Raw genomic sequence first — 22,371 nt, forward strand, 5'->3', positions numbered from 1 at the left:
ATCAGCGCCGACAACAAACGCAGGACCAAGTACGCCCAGAAGACTGTCAACCCCGAGTGGAACCAGACTGTCATTTACAAGAACATCCACTTGGAGCAGGTAAAGACTCAAAGCTTTTCAGAAACAGAGGTGAACATATTTTGTTATTTTAAAATAAAGTTTAGCTATAGAATTAAGAAAATACCGATATCTGACTTAGAACTGAGTTAGAGTGGGGCAAAAAATATTTAGTCAGCCACCAATTGTGCAAAATCTCCCACTTAGAAAAGATGAGAGAGGCTTTTCACCATAGGTACACACAAAATGAGGAAAAAAAAATCACTGTCTGATTTTAAAAGAATTTATTTGCAAATTATGAGGGAAAGTAAGTATTTGGTCAATAACAAAAGTTCATTTCAATACTTTGTTATATACCCTTTGTTGGCAATGACAGAGTTCAAATGTTTTCTGTAAATCTCCATGAGATTTTCATACACTGTTGCTGGTACTTTGGCCGATTTCTCCATGCAGATCTCCTCTAGAGCAGTGATGTTTTGGGGCTGTTACTGTACAACACAGACTTTCATTTCCAAAGATTTCCTATGGGGTTGAGATCTGGAGACTGGCTAGGTCACTCTAGAACCTTGAAATGCTTCTTACAAAGCCACTCCTTCATTGCCCAGACGGTGTTTTTGGGATCATTGTCATGCTGAAAGACCTAGCCACGTTTCATCCTCAATGCCCTTGCTGATGGAAGGATGTTTTCACTCAAAATCTCACAATACATGGCCCATTCATTCTTTCCTTTACACAGATCAGTCGTCCTGGTTTCTTTGTAGAAAAACAGCCGCAAAGCATGATGTTTCCATCCTCATGCTTCACAGTAGGTATGGTGTTCTTTGGATGCAACTCAGGATTCTTTCTTCTCCAAACACAAAAAATTGAGTTTTTACCAAAAAGTTCTATTTTAGTTTCATCTAACTATATGACATTCTCTCACTCCTCTTCTCAATCATCCGAACTGATCCAGAAGAGGATTACTAAACGTTCTGACATTTTGTACCCGGCAATTTACTGGGAACACACTGGTGGTGTGATTGGTATAGCAATGGTTTTGGATTCTTAAGACCAGGGTTCCAGTCGGGCTAGGATCATGCCCTTTATGACGACGACAATGATGATTATAAAGTTTTATTACCCAGCATGCCGTGTTCATCACAGCTGAACGCTGTTAAAATTGATTTTTTGAGGAGAGAAACTCACATCAAAACAACAGCTCCAACAGTCCACAATCCTCTGTGTCAGTGCTAGTGTCGTGCATAAATCACACACATTTTAATCCAAGGGTTGCCAGTTCAAATCCTGGCACTGTTACTAATATTATCACGATACTAAAATGTTAATACTAAGGAACAGACTCGATACTCATAAGATTCTGATACCACTGCCATCTATAACACTTTCTTTAGACAATAGAATGTGATTTTCAGCATTAAATAATAGTACTTTCTTTTATGTCACCATGTTGAGGTATATGTGGTAGTCCCCCAGCCGTAAGGTTCCATAGTGGTCTACTCTATACTTCTTCTGATAAGACTGTTCAGGAAAGGTTCACTTCTGTCCTGTGAGTGTATTTTTTTGCATCGTTACCTGCTCAAATGAGTATCTAGTTTCGATACTAGTTTTAGTATCAATTAGATCAATTAGTACGTGATTTGACAACCTTTGACAACCTTCTCTGCTAGTATTTATTTATTTATTTTATTATTATTTTTTTTTTACTTAATTCATGAATAAAAAAATAACTGGACATTTGATCAATGTTTTTGTATTAGTGAATATGTTATATCATGATGATAAAAACTTTAACAAAATATATTCACCTAAATGAATAATAGTTTGTAGCAGCCTAGTTCCAGTACAATAGTTGTGTTGTGTGCCATATCTTCAGTGGTCAGCACAGAGCTAGTGGATTACCTCCTCCCCTGAGACCATCTCCTGTTAATCATTTTCTTTGTTGGTCAGCCATAAGAATCTCACTGCATCTCGCCTGGGAATCTGCAGCCGTGCCTTCAGATAATGGAAAGATCAAAATCCAATTAGACCTTCTGTGCTGACCAGAGATTTAATAAAAATGTTGATTAGGTGATTTTCAACCAAGATTGTTGCAGGCTGAAAACACTACTATATTTCTTTTCACTTTTTATTTATTTTGTATTTTATTTATTTATTTCCAAATTAGGACCTTCACTGTGACTAGGGTGGTCGAAACTATCAAAAAATCCTTTACTAAACGATATTAAAACTTGACCAAACCATTTAAATGAAATGTGCAATACAGAAATCACATTGCTGTCTTGTTGTTATGCAAAGTACAAAATAAAATACATGATAATTTAAGTGATAGTGATAATTACATTCAGAATTATGGTATCAAAAACAACTGTTGTCCTCCATTGCATTGTCAGTACTAATGTTCTTAATTTATTTCAGATTTGGCCAGCTTGGCTTGGTCTCAACCTGGACTTTGTAGGTTTCAATTTGTGTATTTTTCTTCCTCATTTTCCAGCTGAAAAAGAAGACTCTAGAGGTGACGGTGTGGGACTACGACCGATCCTCCTCTAATGACTTCCTGGGAGAAGTAAGCACAGACACAAACTCTTTAGTCGAGATTTTAAGTCATTCAAGAAATAGACACAGAATAGTCATGATCCAATCCACATAATTGCAGTGATTATCCATGGAAATAGTGTTGTTAGTGGCGTCTTTCAGGTCTTGGGTTGGTGCTACATTGTTTTAGAAGATTTACAGCAAGGGCATTCATACTATAGCATACATAACGGCCAACAACTATGGTTAAGGTAGAAAAGGTTTCAAAGGTAGTCATCTGGACACTAGACCAAACTGTGGTATTGTAAGGCAAGGCAAGGCAAGTTTATTTGTATAGCACAATTTATACACAAAGTAATTCAAAGTGATGAGATTTTGGGAACAATGGAACAATACGTGGGGATGATGGGCAAAACATTAAAAGTTTAACTAGAACTCACCCAGAGCGCAATCCTCCTTGTGCGTAAAACTTGGAAATATTCCCCAGCAGTTTGCATCCTTCATCCAAATCTCTGCGTTCCTTTGAGCATGTGCATATATTTTTCAACATGAAACATTCTGCTGCACTTGTAGTCCAGCTTTATTTGTAACAAGCAAGTATAGTCCAGTAAACTCAAAAAACATTGCTGGATGCAGTAGATATGGTATTCTTCCTCTGGAGATATATGCTCCGAGCTGGGCACACAGGTGTGCATTAACGTCTACTCCCAGAACCGAGTGCACCAGATCAGGCTCTGATGTGAGGATTGTTAATCGAGCAGTAGGGGGTTGGTCATCAAAAGTCTCAGGGGTTACACAAATACAAAAAGTTCGGGAACTACTGCACTAGACTGTGTAATCCCTCATTTGTCCAGGAGTGGTCAAATACTGAAGGCTTCAGAGGTCGTCTTCCGGTAGTCTTAGATCACAACATTTTGGCTCCCCTCCAGAAGCCATTTTCAACTTGATGTAACTGGTTTGATACACTAACATTTATATTACTCTGAGTTAGACAAGCCCTGCCCTCAAAGGGAGGAGTTTAAGAGTGAAACTGCCCTGCCCTTGTTTACTAACTAACCTATTAAGGTACATCTGGACATTTCATCAGTGTTCAGATGAGTACCTTTGAAACCTCTTTTTCCCATGTACCACTCTTGGATGAATGAAGGATTATATCAACTAACCAGGGTTCTCAATAAAGCTAAAATGCTAACTGTGAATGCACCTCAATTGTGCTCAAAATCTCACAGATACTAATCCCTTGATACAAGATGGTACAGTGATCCAAATCTGGGCTGATCGCACTGAGAAAGTCAAATTGAAATCGTTTGTTTGTTTGTTTTGCAGGTGCTGATTGACCTGTCTAACACATCCCAGTTGGACAACATCCCGCGCTGGCTTCCTCTGAAGGAGCAGAGCGAGAGCATCGAGCACAGCCGGGCCCACCACACAACCCAGGGGCCCCCAGAATCCGGGCCAGCATCGGGGCCAGGGCAGGGCCACATGCCAGGAGCTGGGATGGGACCAGGGAGCACCCACGGAGGGCTGGGTCACGCCTCGGGGCAGGGGGATGGTACTCACGACTCGCCCAAAAACTCTGTCATCAAGAGTCGCAGCCACGGAATCTTCCCCGATCCAGGCAAAGGTACAACATCAGGTCAAAAGTCCAGACCCTTCCAGAAGTGACACATTTAGAGTTGATGCGCACACAGCCTGATACTGTCCCTTTCAGTTTAACAAGGACAGCAACATAAAAACATTCATTTTGACTCAGGATGGGCAATATATAGGTTCTAGCATCAGTATACTGGATATCAATACAGACATCGATATTGGTCTGTGTCAGTAATCAATACTGATAGTTTTTGGCCCTGCCCTCTGCCCTTTTTGGACAGATCAATGAGTCAAAAAGAAGACGAGAACGAGACAAGAGAAGTATTATATGGCTGTATGTTACAGAAACATGTAACAAATTATTTTATATCCCAGTAAAACAGATTTTGTTATCATTTTTCCAAAAGTGAAAAATGTGTTTGTGACTGTTACTTTAACTTAAGATACATTTGTGGGCCTAGCTATGGGTTTTAAAAGCTAAATGTCAGTGTCGCCAAGTATCAGTTATCGGCCACAGCAGTGGGCCAAATACCAGATATCATTATCGGCTCAAAAAATCCCTATCAGTCCATCCTTAATTTTGACATTTGTAGAAAGTCCAGACAAATAGTTGTTGCTTATATGTTTGTTACATTTGCTAACAAGTAATAACAGCCAATATTTATCCAGCTCCAGTTTCTATGTATACAGGATTTGTTTTGCTTGATGATTAAAACCTAAAATTAAATAGTTAGGCTGTTGAAGCTCACTATATTGTAGTCTTAAGAAATGTTTATATATGTGTATGCTTATTTTGGAGCTAATCACTAACATTAATTATAATCTAACAGGCTCAAATATTTGTCACGTATGGTCGAGTGATTGTCAGTTTCCAAATCAGCCTTTTTCAAATCAGGTTTTTCATAGTATGTGATGTTTGGAGGCTAATACTAACACTCCCACTGAAAATGTATTGAAGTTAACGTATGGAACGGTGCACTGGAAGGGTCTATATAAAATAAAGGTAGTTAGATGTACCTGCTCTCAGCTCACAGCAAGAAAATCATGTGTTTATTTTCAGCATCATTAGTCCTGCTTTTACAATACAGTTTATGGGGGAGACGACAGAACTTTTATGAAGTTGGGTAATTCAGCTTTGTTAACAACTACTTTTAATCGCCCATATCTAATCGCAAGCTTTCCTTTCTACAAGCCCCACGTTTCAAAGTAGACATGAGGTGCCTAATGATTTAAAACTGCATTTTTAGTCTATTTTCAGCTACACTTCTGTGTCCATTTGTGCAGCATAAACTTTTATGCAAATTGTACATAAAATGCTCAAGGCTTACACCCGGTAAAACAGGTTCTAAACAGTTCTGACATTGCACGTTATTGAGTGGTTGTCATTTACCAAAACAATCATGAATATTCATTTTACAACATTTGAGGCTAAAATATTGTTCTTCTATTAAAAATTCAAGTCAAGTTTAGAATCTTTAGATGGTATTGTATATAAACTCTCTTTAAAGATGGGGTATTATGCAAAATATATTTTTTTAGCTTTCTACCATGTTACAATTCTGTTCGCTCACCAAAAACATGTCTGAAGAGGTTTAATATGCCATAGATGTTTCAGTAATTTAGCAATCTCTCTCGGGACCTATTCAAATCCTCCTTGCATTTACCTCGAAGTTTCTGTGCAACTCTCAGCCCACCAGCTTACGTCACTCATGCTCCCACACGACAACTGTCCATAAATATAGAAAAGCAGGATATAACACTGTATACAGCAACTTGTCAAACTTGATGCGATGTGCAGTAGTTTTATTACCGGAATGCACGCCGAATATGTGTGAGGGAGTGACATAACACAGGGGAGCAAAGGGAGGGGGGACTCAAAAACGAGAGCTAAACCCATGAAATATGTTGCTTTTGGCGAATATAGCATTTTCAAAAAAAGCTAACATGAAAATTTAAATATGTCATGTGTTTGCAGTTAGTAGCAGTTAATGATATAGGTAAAATACATCCTCTTTACAAGACACACATAATGCCAAATAGTAAATGCTACTATAGATGGCATGCTAACCCTAAAACCTATGAGAATGAACTGATGCAAATAATGTATGTTTTCTATAGAGGCTTTTTTTTCTAACACATGAAATGCCAAAGTAAAGCATGTTTAAAGGCGAATGACAATACAACTAACACTAAATATGTCTGTTGAATGAATATTATCTGCTTGTGATGTTAAGTTGGAGTATTTTGCACTCATACTGCATCTGGCTGGACTGTAGGTGAAAGCCACAGCACCTTGAGAAAAGCCCCATTAACAAGTGGAGGGATCACAGATGCTGCTCCAGCTGTTCCACGGACTCAGCCAACATCCTGGTCCTTTTGGTTCACTGCGCAAGGCTTAACTGCTCTGCCAGCCTTCCCTGATATCAACCAATGAAAGAAATGGGTGGATTAAGATGGACAGATAACCAATGTAAGCTAGACAGATAGATAAGCAGTCTAATGAAAGGTGGGAACGGTTTGTTAGGGAAATAGGTGGTGAAGAGGAGGAGATGAGAGGCCAAAGAGTTTGACGCTTCTGCTGCTGCTGTGGAAATTGAAAGATGGTGGTAGATAGACAGATGAAATGGCATGAAGAGGAGGAAAGAGAATGCTTTTTTATGAAGGCTGTGGTTGATAGCGAGAAAGAATCTAAATTTGAAATATAATTTTTTCAGATGTTCATAGTATTGACACTTTGTAGCTGATGTCATCAACATTGGGGGTGTGATGCTAATGGAGGCACTGCTCTGTCTGAAGCTCTGTCACCCAAGTTAGAATTTAATCTGAGCTTTATTTCAACGCAATCTGAGCAGAAAGAACTGATTTGAGCTGATTTGTAGGCATGTAACCATACCACTTTTTTCAAAACAAATAACAGTACTTCATTTTGAGTACTTGCCGATGCCTAGTACCGATACAGATACCATCCATTATTTTTACAGGGGTTGGAGTTAAAAAATAACAATGATAAGGTTCAACATTTGTGGATCATAAGTTTGGATATTTCTTTCAAAAACAGTAAAACTCCCATAAAGTTAAGCCACTGACCTCCATTTGAGATTATACCATTATCATCATCGGGTAATATTAACATGTAAGAACAACTGTCTGTTAAAATCTGAAGTCGCAGAGCTCTTGAAGAAAGGCGGTACCTCAGTTGCCATGGCGATGTAAAAAAAAAACAACACTTTTTCGACAGCCATAATTACGCCTCATATAAATGTCATCTGCCACAGCGCACCCAGAGGTCCACGGCCTAATGTTCCAACTCTTATCAGTGCCAGTCGAGCATCACAGTCCGACCTGCCTCCTCAGATGTGCAGATGGTGGCTTCTCCCTGGATCTCCTCATGTTCTTTAGTCAGGTCTTTCAAGTTTTTGGATGAAAGTGAAAAAGGAGGTCAAAGAATGGTAATCTGGGGTTTTGTACAGAGCTCAGCATGTACTGTCAGAAGATGATGCTCAGTACACACACATACACCCCCCCCCCCCCCCCCCCCCCCACACACACACACACACACACTGCACTTTACTTGTTTTTTTTTTCATTTTCTTGTTTTGTTTTTTGTTAGATTTTTTTGTTGTTTTTTTTTTGTCATTATTATTATTATTGTTCAATAGCATAATGTAGACATCTTGGTATGTGTAAAAAATAATTCACGGTCTTGCTGATAAAAATAACTAAACTAAACCTATGTATATAAATAGTAAAATAATATATTACATTGTCATACCTGCTTATCAATGTTCTTTCTCATCGGACCATGAAAGCAAGACTTGGCCTAGTTAGTACTTGGATGGGAGACCACTGGGAACATCAGGTGCCGCAGTGGGTCCGGTGAGGCTAATTGTCATGGTGTTTTTAGGCAAGACACTTCACCTAACTTGCCCAGTATGAATGTGATGTGCATATGTCTGTGAGCGTTGGTGGAGGCTTTTGTCAATCTACCCCAGGGCAGCTGTGGCTACAATAATATCCTATATAACCAACCTCTCTTACTAACTTTCCTTCATAAACTGATATGCAGATGTTAACTTTTTCTTTGCCTCTTTCAGAGATGCAGATGCTGCCTCTGGAGAAGTCCCACAGCAGTCCGGGCAGCTCCAAATCCTCCTCTGAGGGCCAGCTCCTGTCCCACGGCCCCTCTCGCTCCCAAAGCAAGAGCAGCGTCACCCAAGCCCACCTGGAGGATGCCGGCATCGCCATAGCAGCCGCCGAGGCCGCAGTGCAACAGTCCCGCTTGCAACCAAGTAAATCCCTCCCCTAAGCGAGGATCTGCTTCGGACCTCTTCCTCCTTTCCATCTGTCCATCTGTTCATCTCTCCTCCAGCCCGCATGCTCTCTCTATCTCTCGCTCAGGCCATTAAAATCAAACCTGAAGTGCATTCACAACCTGACGACTGCTCTTCCGCTCTCCCCTTTGCTGCTCAGTTCCTCCAAGCCCCAAGTACACCACCTTTTTGTGTCAGATCATAACCTAAAAACCTTTAATAACATCTTAATTAAAATTTTAATTAAATACATTAAATAAATTCAATCTAAACTCGTCATAAACTTAAACCTTTTTTTGTTTTTTTTTGTTTTTTTGGCTAAATATTGTGAATTAATAGAAGGCCAGACAGTCAGAGAAATACAAATATATCTATACATTATGTTTTTTAAGGTCCACTATATTTGCTGCAAAGCTTTAGCCACATTCCAGATTATGTCCCCATGAGTTTATTATAAATTTACCAACAGTAGATTGGCTCTTAGCCTCTGCCACGAGCATTAGCCAACAAAATTATAATATCTAAAAAAGCTATAGTGGTTTGTCAGCATCCTAAGTCTACCCTAGAGCGACTGTGGCTCCAATAGTGTTATTTAAAGTACTTCGAGGCTCCTGGAAGTATACTTGTAAATCCAGTGCACTATACTAGTATACGCAAAACAACAACAACAAAAAATCTATCTAAATCTTTAAATCTTTATATCTTCCGAGCCAAAATGAAAAGTGCATGTTCCAATCCCACCTGTTTTTTGCTACAGAAACATCACAGAATAATTCAGTTAACCCAATGTCGATATGTAAAATTTAATCAAAATTTAATATGATCCCCAATATTGTCATCCATTTGTATTCCGTGACGTTAAGTCCTGTGTCGATGCATGCACTGGCAGCTCTCCTCGCCCACCGCTGCAGCCCGTCCGTGCATGTAAACAACAGCACGCCCTAAATGACAATGATAACGCACCCGGGCCCCTCCCCCCTGACACCTAAGCCCCTCCCCCTGCCCCCTGCCTATAAAAAAACATAAAGATTTCAGAAGCTCAAACTACAATCACGGGCCAATGAGACTAAAGCTTCAGCTAACCATCAAGTGTGACAAGCAGGTGAGGCTGTGCAGGAAAATAAATATGCATAAATTTAACTAACTCTGACTAACAGTTATACAGGGTGATGGGGGGTAATGCAGGGGCTGTTTCAGGTTTTGATCATGGATGGTTTGAATGGAGAAGTACGGAAGTCAATTTATGCCATTAGAAAGGGAAAAAAAATGTAAATTAATCTTTTTTTTTTTTTTTTTTTTTACATAAATACTATATTCGTATAATTTTAAAAAGTTGTCAAAATCCTGATTATTTTTCAAACCATTGGAAAATACTGGAAGCAGCAGTGACTTCTAACATGTAATACCTCTACTTATGTCATCAACTGTAAAATGAAGTTTCAATGTAAAATCCAAAATATAAATCAGAACTATTGTGCTATACTGCTACAAATGTTATATCTGTAAAATTGTAAAAAGTAAAATTGTAAACTTCACTAAAATTACAAAACAAAGAAAGACTAAGCGAGCACTAATTTGTTCTAATTTAAATAAGTGTTCAAGATTCTGAACTTATTATCAAAATAGGTAACTAGATATTGATGACTTATGTAAAAATAGTGAGGTACTGAGGCAAAATATATGTTATATATAGAATCACTCTGCAGCACAAACACCACATCAAAATTTTGACTAAACTGAGAACAAAACCCGGACTTGTCATGAACTAAATGACTAGATTAAGGTAAGGTTCAAACCAGGATGAGTGTGAAGTCACCCTCATTATAATGTTACAGTATTTCAGTGAGAAATATTCAAAAGGGAAATTCACAAATGTTAAATGTTGATATTTTTTATATGTGACAAGGAGTCTATAAAACATTATATGAAATTCTGGCTTGCTGTTTACGTACCGTCAAAACACACACTTCCTCAAACTGGCACAATCTTGTCTTTCTGAGCACAACTCGCCTAAATCCTTGTCCATGAAATCCCCTGCAGGCACGGTTCAGGTTTGTGAACGAGACAGCACATTTCTATGAAGGTGTCTTTTTATAAATTTCAGTCCGTTCATGCTCATGCCAAATTTAAAGATGGAGGCTCAAATCTCGCAGGATTGTGACAGATCTCGTCCCATCCCTAATGTATAGATGCTTTATAAATAACACGCCAGGCCATTGAATATGTGCTGTATTACAACTTAAATCTTTATTAATTACATTTTGATTTGTTCCTATCTATGGATGGATAATCTGGCTTTAAGAATGTTGTAATATCAAAAAAGTAAAAAGTCAAATTATGATAAACTGTGAAAATAACTGCCAGCTAAACAGAATTATTTTGAGTTAGTTTATTATTGTGTTGACTTTGTATTTAATTAGAAACATCTAGCTTTCAACTTAATATAAAAAAATGAAACTTTTTTTTTCTTTGGTGGTATAAATATGCTTCCGTACATGAGTCTGTGTGAATGTGTGTATCATTGTCATTCTGGTCCCAGTTTGCAGCATGCACGTACAGGTCTGCACCAAGCACATCCAAGGCGTATGTGTTTGTTGGAATATCATCTGTTGTGCAAATGTCTAAACGCAGTGGACTCAGACGTTTCACTGATCCGCTCAGCTAATCTCCCACACAGACTCAGCATAACAACTGCTAAACTAACTATCCATCCAATAAGCAGACAGCACCACACACCACACTTGTTCTTTGTGATATTCTGATGTTATGTGACTTTAACCTTCACCTGTTTATGTGGAGTGTGTTTAAACTAACCAAGGTCACAGAGGTTATGTAATACTAGTTGCGTGAAATGGAGTACGGCTCCACTTCAGATCTGGCATTAAAACTGTGAGTGTAGTTTGAATGTGGCTAATTATATTCAAGGTGCAGTGAGGATGTGAGGGGAATTGGATTTGTTCATAGTTGATATGCAGGGAGTTTGACTCACTTTGAGATTCCCAGCTCAATACGTTTTCATTCACAAATATAGCAGCTGCAAAATTGGATTTTTTTTTCTCTGACCAGTATTGGGTAGTATTGAGAGATTCATGTCAACAACGCCTTTGAAAATACATACTTTGAGAAAAATGGTGACGCATCCTATAGGCTTACCATTTGCAGTTGCTGTATTGGTGGTTTTCAGATTCTAGTATGAGATTATGTTGTACAATGAAGGGGCAAGAGACATGTTTTCCAATTGATGATATCGCCATGAAATATCCAAAATGCATATTCACAAATGTTGAACCTTATCATTTCTATTAGAGGCATGACCCAAAACTGTTTTATAACAAAAAGAATTAACATAATTTTTTTTTTTATAATTTTATCTGGCCACATACGTATTAATCATAACTGGCCTAAATGTTAAATTGGTACATAGTGTTTGTATTTGGTACATTGTGAACGAGGATGAACAATTTTGACAACAACCTCACAATATGAAATGTATTTTATAACGCATGTATAATCTGACTTTGGGGTTGTTACCTAGCTTTCCTCTCTGGAGCCCCCCTCTGGGTACATATTGTAAATACTCAAGTCTCAAGTTGACTTGTGTGTTACTCACTCATTTTTACTTTTATTGTGCAGGATATTCATGCATATTGGCAGAATTTTAAATAGTTTCAAACTGAATGCATTCTTTGAATTGCATTATAAACGTACAGTATATATGGATGTTATTGAGTAAGTGAATCATCAAGAAGTAATTTAACTAATAAAACACCACTTTGCAAATGAGGTAGAAAGTGAAGGAGCAATGTCGACAATGTTGCACATGCAGAACATCCAGATGGCATTTTATCAGTCAATCAATAAATCAATCAGTGTCATTTTATTTGTCTCTGAGGGGCAATTTAAGCACATCAAGCTGTAAAACACAGTAATGACAGTAAAGCTCAAACAAAAGTGTCAATGGGTAGGGTCATTGGCAGTGTGAGAGGAATAATAGCCCTCAGGACAAAAGTGTCCCTCCTCTCTGTCTTGAAGTCTGGACACCACAACAGACTCCAGGGGGAGTCAGGTGAACTCTGTAGACACAACAGGAAAGCAGCTCCAAAGCCTCATTCTCACTTTACTCTGTTGTTTTGGTCAGTGATGAGACCTCTGGAACATCTTCTGCAATATTCGGTGTAGAAAGTCTGTTTTTTTGTTTGTTTGTTTTTTTTGTTTTTTTTTATGTATTACTTTTTTTCTTTATTTGTCTAAAATATTAACTTAAAAATGTAAAATAAAAATTTTAAAAATGCTCAGTGTGCTAGCCAGTCAGCCTAACACACTGTCCCCTGTCCTCCTGTCTTTCTCTCAGGACCTGGACACCGCCTGGCTGATGTCTCTGGCTCAGTGGTCCTGTCTGCTCCCAGTCTGGTCGGGGACGCATACGGAGACGGAGAGGACGGGGCGTGCAGCGGGGTGGACAGCGCCATCTTTCAAGTCCCACGAATGTAAACTACTGCTTTCCCATATGCCATTTTATACATAATCATGCACCATTTAGTGTCTTGTGTTGCTTTATAGGTTGTATTTACATATTACAACACTTGAGAATTGTGTCAGGTTTTTGTCTTTTTTTCCTAATCATTACTTTGTTTGGTGGGTAGTACCTGTGGTAAATGTTTATTATAGTTTTACATCACCTTCAGATAGATATAAGACAGTGTCCATCAGTCATCTGACGAGAACTGAAGAAGCAGCTTGGATGAGCAGCGAAACATCTTTACTCTTACAACATTTTGTCCAGTTGACAGATCTGAATTTTTCTTTTGCTATGGATTATACCTGGACGACTGAAGGATTACACAGACAGCTTTACATCAGTCAAGTTTGTGGGGAAAAAAAGGAGGAAAAGTACAAAAATACAGGAAGTAGTGATGAGTTTGCAACAAAACCTAAATCAACAACACAGATTCACAGATTTTTATCCGAAATGCAAGACAATTTACTCACAATAAAGGAATTTGGCAAGTTCCTTCAACACAAATAAAGATTTTGACTTTTTTATTGATCTGGAGGACAGGTCCAAATTCTAAGGTGGAATTTGCTGATTAACTGTCAGACTGAAGACTTTTTTTGGTTTATGGTTAATATCTCTAATTACTGGGCCTATTCACATGAAACAAAAAACTGGCCCAAAGTTCAATGCCATCTTTGTCAGCATAAATAAACGAAAGCGAAATCTTTTTCTTTTTTTTCACAATACCTTCAATGCCCTCTATCTGAAATTATGACTTCATCAAATCCTAGGACATGAACATAACATATTCTGAGTGTGGCTTTCTTGTTTTGCAGGAAGGCGATTCCCAACGGCACTGACAAACATCACATCGTCACACCAGAAAATGAAGGCAAGTCCCAGTCATATTTCGTTTCCTGTTCTAGCAGTCTGTGGAGAGTAAACAAGTGTCTTATAGAGATATATGGATGTACACTGCCCCCTGCTGGATGACTTATGTGGTGCACTATATTTATCTAATAATATTGGTATAGCGTTATGACTTAAAATGTTTTGAATTTAAAATATAAATCAGGTTTTTGGTTGATTTGACTTTGCCTCCCTCTTGTCTTCTTACCATCTATCTATATTTATATTTGACATCTATATATACATCCTTCCAGATTTTTTTTTCTCCAGATTTTGGGTCCTGATGAAATGGCCAAAGTACTGTAGTTTCTTTAAAGATTAATTTGTTTTGTGGATAATTCAGGGGATCCTCAGGGTGTGTCTGTAGCACATGTTCTCATATTTGCTTCAAATGGAGGAAAATATATTTTTATAGAAGTAAAATCATTTAATTTAGAAACTACCCAAATCATGGTTAATATTGTGAATTCCCAGTCACTCATGTTGATATTTCACTTCTGATGTGCGATAAACTCCAGAGTGGTGTTATTCTGCCTCCTGTAGTGTTTGGCATCTAGCTTTACAGAGAGCGAACAGTTTCTGCAATAAACACCCAGGAAGAATCTTGCTGTTTTGGACATTTACTGGAGTAGATTGTAAAACTGTGACATACAAAGAGATACATGCATATTACAGTCATGCGTTTATATTCCTATCAACAAAGATTATGCATAGCTACATAAAACAACATGTAGTAGCTTATTATAACATAATATATGTGTAACATTAGCTTAAAGGTAGCTGCAAATAATGAAAATGTGTGTAAAACATCCCATAGGCATGCTAGCGCTATCAGCATCTTCTATTTTAGTGTGAATTTACACTGTAAATCAACTTTAAGTGCCTCAAATGAGTTTATAGAGCGAGCTAACATGTTATAACTTTACTATGCTTACAGACAGAGATTTGCATGGGGCCAAATGACAGTTTACAGGGCTTAGACAGTGAAAAATTACTGAACTGTTGAAAGTCTTCAACAATATGGCAGCTATGGTACCTCTAAATAGACAAAGCAGATTAACTCAAAACAGAAATATCTTTCTCCACTGGGGGCAGAACAGGTGTAGTTAAATTTGTGTTCTAATTACAGTATTTTATGTAAATTCAGCTAATCCCTAATAGTTTTACTTTATTTCCTTTATTTCACCTTTGCTGTCAAGGGTGCCAGTATGAATGGACTGCACTGTACATCAGCTGCATTTAAGTAGCCTGCACACTGCACTAACAAGCCTGAGGAGTGTTAGCTTTCATTAGCAGTTAGCCGTAGCTCTTAATGGCGTTTTGCTTGGCAGAGGTGGCTGTCACACTACCCCGGCCTTTGTAACAGTGTCCCCCCCGCTGGAGCTCCAGTGTCCTGGGCCCAGATCTGATTTCACTGGAGCAGAGACACTGGGGGTTCTGGACTTTACTATGCAGCTGTCACTCATATGGCTCAGGTGATAGAGCAGTCAGGGTAAGAACGGGAAGGTCGGTAGTTAGATCCCAGCTGTGACCAGTGTACTTGGGCAAGACACGTTTTCTATGAATGTATCTGCGTGAGTGTTTAGTGCAGTTGGGCTAAAAACAGGAAGACTAGCAGTTATAGATCCCAGCTTGTTCTTTGCTCTCACCAACTTGTGTATTTGTCAGAAGAAAAATGATAATTCCATTAAAGACCCCATATTACGCTATTTTCTGATCTACGTTATAAAGTTATTTCCTCATCAAAAACAAATCTGGGGTTGTGTTTTGTTTCATCCACATGTTTAACACACAAACTCTGCATATTTAGAAGTTTTTCCTCTCATACAAAAAGCACTCTGCTCCACCTTGTGATGTCATATGGTAATACAGGAAGTGCTCCACTGTGTTTTTAAACTCCATACATCTTCACAAGAGCCATTTGGATAATTTCAGCCCTGGAATTGTCAATCTTTACTGAACAAAAGGTAAAATGTAAAAGGTAGCTGTTAACTACTGAAAACTACTGCTTCATGACATCACAAGGTGGAACAGAGCATTTCGAGCTTGGAAGATGTAAACGTTTTAATAAACCAGGATCATTCAAAGATGTGTGAATGAAACAAAACACAACTACAGGTATGTGTTTGAGGATGTAACATGGATTAAAGTTCACAAGAATCCATTTTGTGTTATATGGGACTTTTAAAGTACTTAAACACCGAGTAATACATTTTTCTAATCTACCGACACAGTCCTATAAACCAAACTGACATCTCCCTGCTTATATCAGTGTTAAAGATTTCATCATTTTGTGTTGAGCTTTCAGAGCCAAATGTCATTGCACATCATTACACCAGCTCCTGTAACTCTCTCCGTTTCACACTGTTCTCACAGCTCTGACCTTTTCTCAGTGTTCTCAAAATGACTGAGTTTTTCACCAACTAAAAACTTTGGTAACATTTCAGAAGCTTCTCTACACTGGAAAGTTGGTGGTTTTAAGTTGGTGGAAAAACCATAGTTACATTAATGGGCCCATATTACGGTATTTTCTGTTCTACACTGCCTGGCCAAAAAAAAAGTTGCCACCTGGATTTAACTAAGCAAATAGGTTGGGGTTGCTGCAGTTGTTCAGGTCTAGGTTCAAAGAATGAGGTCAGCTGACACCTGAATATACTGAATGTCCAGGTTATTACATCAATTTTTTCTTCCCTGACGGCACGGGCATATTCCAAGATGACAATGCCAGGATTCATCAGGCTCAAATTGTGACAGAGTGGTTCAGGAGCATGAGACATCATTTTCACACATGGATTGTCCACCACAGAGTCCAGACCTTAACCCCATTGAGAATCTTTGGGATGTGCTGGAGAAGACTTTGTCCAGCGGTCAGACTCTAACATCATCAATGCAAGATCTGGGTGAAAAATTAATGCAACACTGGATGGAAATAAATCTTGTGACATTGCAGAAGCGAAATCGAAACAATGCCACAGTGAATGCGTACTGTAATCAAAGCACGAAAGCACAAAATATTAGAGTGTGTGATCTTTTTCTTTTTTTTTGGTGGTGACATTTTTTTTTTGGCCAGGTACTGTATGTACCTATTTTCAAATGCAATTTTGCATACTTCATTAGCAGGTAATTTACAACAGAAATATCTTGTTATTCGTTATTCACCAAAAAAGATCTCGTGCCCAAAAATCTCACAAAACAAAATTGCGACAGGATTGAGCACAAAAAAAAAAACGTTGTGCAATTTTTTTATAATATAAAATCTTGTCTTGTCTCACTCTCGTGGACTCAGTCTTGTGTCTCATCTTGTGACAATTGTGTCTCATCCCATGCCTACATAAAACGTATGTATCTTCATGGAGAATGTTCAAATTCCTCTCACCAAATATAGATATTTTTACAGTGCACTAAAACTGTCTGTAGACAAGCAGGTACAAGACCTCTTTTCATCTGTGTTGACTGTGCTGTGTGTGCAGGTGCGAAAGTGCAGGTGATGGGGGAGATCAAAGTGGCTCTGAAGAAGGAGGTGAAGACAGAAGGAGACCAGCTGGTCCTGGAGATCCTCCAGTGCAGAAACATCACGTACAAGTTCAAAAGCCCCGACCATCTCCCAGGTTTGGACACGCTACACAGCTTTCTATCATGTTAGAATGTGGTTCCCTCATCAAAAACATGTCTGAAGAGTAATTTAGTTATCTCTTCCAGGCCCTGTTCAAACCTTCCTTGTGGTTAGCTGTAGGATTCTATGCAGTGCTCTGTAAATATACAAAAGCATGATACAAAACTGTAGAGTACTGTACTGTAATGTCACTATTTCATTAGGGGGATGAACGCTGATTGTGTTGTGATAGCACTCTATAGGGGGAATGACTTAACATAGAGAGCAGTGAGAAGAGAGTGTCAAAAAGTAAAGTGAAACGTATAAAACATGTTAATAAGATGTTTTTTGGTGAATATAGCATTTTTATAACAATAAAAGGTACCATGGTGATTTAAATGTGTTATGTGTTAAAACAGTTAAAATAAAGGCGCACTATAAGTAACATTTCTGGTAAAGGGTCCACCACCTGCTTGTCTCCATGGAGATGTGATTGCGTTGCCCATTTACATTTCAGATCTGGGGAGATGTGACATAACTCACATTAAGAATCATTTCTTACTTACTTTCAAGGTATGAGCAATAAAAAGATAATTAAAAAGGGGTTGTATGCAACTATAAAGGGTTATATAAAACTTTAAAGGTCCTTATTACGCAAAATTGCAGAGTTATAGTGCTGTTATCTCTTCAAAAATGTACATGGAGCTGAGTTTTGAGTAATGCTTTATTATTAGTCTGTCTACATCTCCAAAGCTCTAAATGCTCTGTCCCACCTTGTGATGTCATGTAGTGGTAGTTTTCAAGTTAACAGCTACTTTTTACCCTTTGTTTAGTAGAGATCGGCAATTCCAGGGCTGAAATTATTCAAATGATACTAGCGAACGTGTATGAAGTTTAAAAACACAGTGGAGCACTTCCTGTATTACCACATGACATCACAAGGTGGGACAGAGTGTTTTCTGTTTAAGACAAGAACTCAGCCTAAATATGCAGAATTTGTGTGTTAAAAGTGTGAATAAAACAAAACTCATGTGTGTTTTTGATGAGTAAACAACATTTTAACACAGATCATAAAATAGTGTAATATAGCTGAAGTACATAGGATTTCACAATAGTGTTTACAGAGTTCAAACCTTGTACACACATTTGCTGATAAACGTGTATCTTCTCCTCTCAGACCTGTACGTGAAGCTGTACGTGGTGAACGTGGCCACACAAAAGAGGATCATCAAGAAGAAGACCCGAGTGTGCCGCCATGACAGAGAGCCATCCTTCAACGAGACCTTCAGGTTTCCCCTCAACCCCACCGGACACTCCATACAGGTGACCACATATACTCCTTCATCTAAAATATACTTGAAGCTGTATTTAGCTTCATTCACACATGTTTCATTAAAGAGAGGGTGTTATGCAACTTCCCACCATGTAATAGCGTTGTTCTCTTAACAAAAACATGCCTGTGTCATCCATGCATGTTTCAGTAATTTAGTGACCTTTCCTGGGGCCCTATTTGAGCCCTCCTTACGATTAGCTGTAAGATTCTGTTCATTGTTCAGTCTACAGCCTACGTCAACCATGTTTTCACCAAACAGTTCTCCATAAATATACAAAAGCATGATACAAAAGAATACACTACAACTTCACAAACCTGATGTGATGTGCAGTAGTTTCATTAACAGGAAGCATTTTCAAAACAATAAAAGGTAACACGGTGATCTAAATGTTATGTATTAGCAGTTAATACCACATAGAAGTAAAATACCACCTCTTTAATCCGGTGTAAAAGGTTGAGTCTCAGAAATCACTCATTGTTGTCATTTATCCCAGGTTATTATATAAACCTTGAAGTCTCCTACATAGTTTCAGTCCATAAACATCACTGGATTTGTTCTGTGTATTTCTTTGTGTTCACCAAAAACAAAGACTCTATAATCTATATCTATCTATCTATAAAGAAGTGGACTTAGTGCATGTGACGTAACCCATAGCTCTGGGCTCCAGCCAAAATGAAGGCAATCAACGCTAACAGTTATAGCGGCTAATTTGGAGCTGATTTCCATATTTGGAGTACAGAGCGCATGTATCATAGCAACCAAAGAGTCAAGCACGAGAGAGAGTACTGCAGTTTATGCCCTTTCCCACTTCCACAGCTGGTTTGGCAAGGGCCCATGCTCACTTCCTGTCTGGAATCACAGCAGGTAGCGGGCTAGCAATGTGCTTTTATATATACAGTCTATGCAAAAAACACATGGATATATTAGCGCATGGGTGTACAAACTTTTTTTTACTGAAACATATTCGAAGCGAAGGGCCACAAAACGGTGGTCAATACTTTGATTTCAGATGGGTGCATTTGATCTACTTTTGACGCCACGACGATACCTTTTAATAAAGCTTGGAACGTTAATTGTAGGTCTGTTTCACAACGAAATGTGATATTATTGAGGGTATAGTGGTAGATACTTGGTAATACTTAAATTGCTGAAAAAAACATCTGTATGATGAATTGGGTCAGTTAAGCAGAGAGCCAATAAAAATGGTCTGAGGGCCGCATTTGGTCCCCGGACCGTAGTTTGGACATCCCTGTATTAGCGTGACAGCCAGTTTCTAAATGGTTGCTAAGGCTTTTTTGCTTATTGCTGGGAGCAGAGAGAGATCTACTGCAAATATTATGGCATCAAATGGGTTCTAAGACATGAAGTACAATTGCCAAAGGGACTAAAAGCTTAAACCAGGTGTAGTAAGATTTCATTTTATTCAATTTAGGTTTGATTTCTAACAAAACGAGATCATAAAGTGGTCATAATCTGAGAAAAAATATATTTAAAACTACCTTTAAAACATTGTCTTGTATTTTCTCAACAGCTTTTCTTGGTGTCCAACGGTGGCAAGTTCATGAAGAAGACCCTGATCGGAGAGGCCTATATCTGGCTGGACAAAGTGGACATGAGGAAGCGGGTGGTTAGCTGGCACAAGCTGTTAGCTAGCACCGCGCTAACCAACCCCTGAGTTGCATTCGACGCCTGGACACCACGGCAGAGAATTCCAACGAGGAACGATGTAAACCCGAACGTACATCAACTTCCTGAGAAAAAAAAAAAGATAATTACGATACGCCAAGAAATTAGCACTGCCAGCACAAAGGTCCGTTCGCCTCACTGGTTGGGTTGTGCATGGATGCAATCGGAAAAGTTGACAGACTTCCATACCAGCTGTAGAAACGGAATTATGTTTTGTGAAGTTGTTCCGATTTAAATGACGATTGTGAAGTGTGACATAGCGCTCTTAACAGTAGGAATGTTTGTTTAATTTTCGATTTTTTTTTCATAGTCAGAAAATCTATGGAAGTTATATGGATCAAAATGGGATTGGGGTGTACAGCACTTCAGATTGTAGATATAACAGAGCATATCAGAGTATAACATTGTACAGTGAGATGTGAAATGATACAGGGAATAATGAAATATATTAAATAAATACAGATCAGAGTCAGCTATACAGAATTACTACGATAAGGCTGGAGACGGCGCACTGACAATCCATTCATGTCTATAGAAATATATGGGGATGGTTTGGCGATGACGGACCTAGACTGTAAGAGGAGATGTAGTAGTAGTAGTAGTAGTAGTAGTAGTAGTAACAGTGGCAGTAGTACGAGTATTTGAAAATGGCACAGCTTTATGGGAAACTTTAGTATGAATGTGTACCATAGAGATGAGGAGTAAAGACATTGAAACAACACTAGCATGTAACTTTATCTACTTCGGGCATGGTGGCTCAGAACGGGATATACAGAGAGCACAAGTCCGAATCAACCAGGCTCGTACACACATAATTACTTTAAAAAAAACTGAAATAAAAAGTCAGCTCATTAGCAATTAGTTGTTTTGTGAAATAATAGGGGTTAGGTGTCACAAAAACAATGTCTGCTCTTATTAGAATCCAACCGGCTACCCTGTGGTTCATGGATGACGCTTAACTCACTACGCCAAAACAACTCTTCTAGTTAACATCAATTCATAAGAAAAGTTACAAAGTGTTGCTTTCTTTGTTCAACCATTTTCATCTAATAATTTCAACTGTTGCAATGAAAAGTGGATCTACGTGTTAGCATTAGCATCTTGTCTATCAGTCCTCGTATGCTTCCTGTCTCGTCCCTCGGTCCAAGAATATTGCCTGGGATCCACAATACACACTTCTCCAATACTTTACGAAGATGTGGGTCTGGTCACCGGTCAATCTCCCCGAGTTCAGGTGGGTGTGATTGACAGGCGTATTAGCCAATCAGGTACACGCTTGGTCGGTGCATATCAAAACAAATATGGCTGCTTACGAGGTCAAAGGAAAGGGAAAACATATCACAGGACTGAAAAACATTGCTCAAAGTTATGGGGGACCAATAAGCTCCTTGGTTTCACACGTATCACTGAAATAAACAAATCTGACCTGTTTTGAGCCTGGCTAGAAATGCAGTGATGGGAGGGGTGACCAGACTAATATCCCTCTGTAGAAAAAAATACAGAGCTCTCATTTTTGGACTTACCAGGCAACCAAGAATATCAAATACTTCATAAAATGACTATTCAAATACATATCTGGTCCTTATGTCTGTCTTCTTGGCTGTAAAAAACGTTATGTCATCAAACTTGTTGCTACACCAGCCAACTTCACTGCCTTTGACAAACGCGCTCTTGGTTCCCACGAGACTTATATTAATATTGTGAAATTAATATGGGGGCCAATTGTGTCAAGAATATTGTAGATTTATGCCATCAAAAAAGACGCAATCTCAGTGAACCGTAAGTGTATTCAGGCATAACACAGGGCTGATGCAACGCGATGTAAAATTCTGAAAAAAAAAATTAGAAAAAAAAAATTGATGT

At 38.5% G+C, this 22,371-nt stretch overlaps 2 protein-coding genes across 2 annotated transcripts in view; both read left to right on the forward strand.

Moving 5' to 3' along the window:
• The window catches only part of pclob (piccolo presynaptic cytomatrix protein b), a 107,506-nt gene extending 86,399 nt beyond the window's left edge, over window positions 1-21,107 (forward strand). The window contains exons 30-38 of the mRNA XM_055222579.1: window positions 6-99; window positions 2,549-2,620; window positions 3,916-4,213; window positions 8,277-8,471; window positions 12,844-12,979; window positions 13,824-13,879; window positions 17,367-17,504; window positions 18,666-18,811; window positions 20,354-21,107. Coding sequence (XP_055078554.1) covers window positions 6-99; window positions 2,549-2,620; window positions 3,916-4,213; window positions 8,277-8,471; window positions 12,844-12,979; window positions 13,824-13,879; window positions 17,367-17,504; window positions 18,666-18,811; window positions 20,354-20,497 — 1,279 coding nt within the window. The 3' untranslated portion in view covers window positions 20,498-21,107. The remainder of the gene's footprint in view (window positions 1-5; window positions 100-2,548; window positions 2,621-3,915; window positions 4,214-8,276; window positions 8,472-12,843; window positions 12,980-13,823; window positions 13,880-17,366; window positions 17,505-18,665; window positions 18,812-20,353) is intronic.
• A 597-nt stretch (window positions 21,108-21,704) lies between these two features.
• LOC117371814 (voltage-dependent calcium channel subunit alpha-2/delta-1) overlaps window positions 21,705-22,371 on the forward strand; it is a 169,562-nt gene continuing 168,895 nt past the window's right edge. Inside the window, exon 1 of the mRNA XM_055222580.1 lies at window positions 21,705-21,742. Within this exon, the coding sequence (XP_055078555.1) occupies window positions 21,705-21,742 (38 nt within the window). The remainder of the gene's footprint in view (window positions 21,743-22,371) is intronic.

Source organism: Periophthalmus magnuspinnatus, chromosome 6, assembly GCF_009829125.3.
Source record: "Periophthalmus magnuspinnatus isolate fPerMag1 chromosome 6, fPerMag1.2.pri, whole genome shotgun sequence".
Classification (NCBI taxonomy): domain Eukaryota; kingdom Metazoa; phylum Chordata; class Actinopteri; order Gobiiformes; family Gobiidae; genus Periophthalmus; species Periophthalmus magnuspinnatus.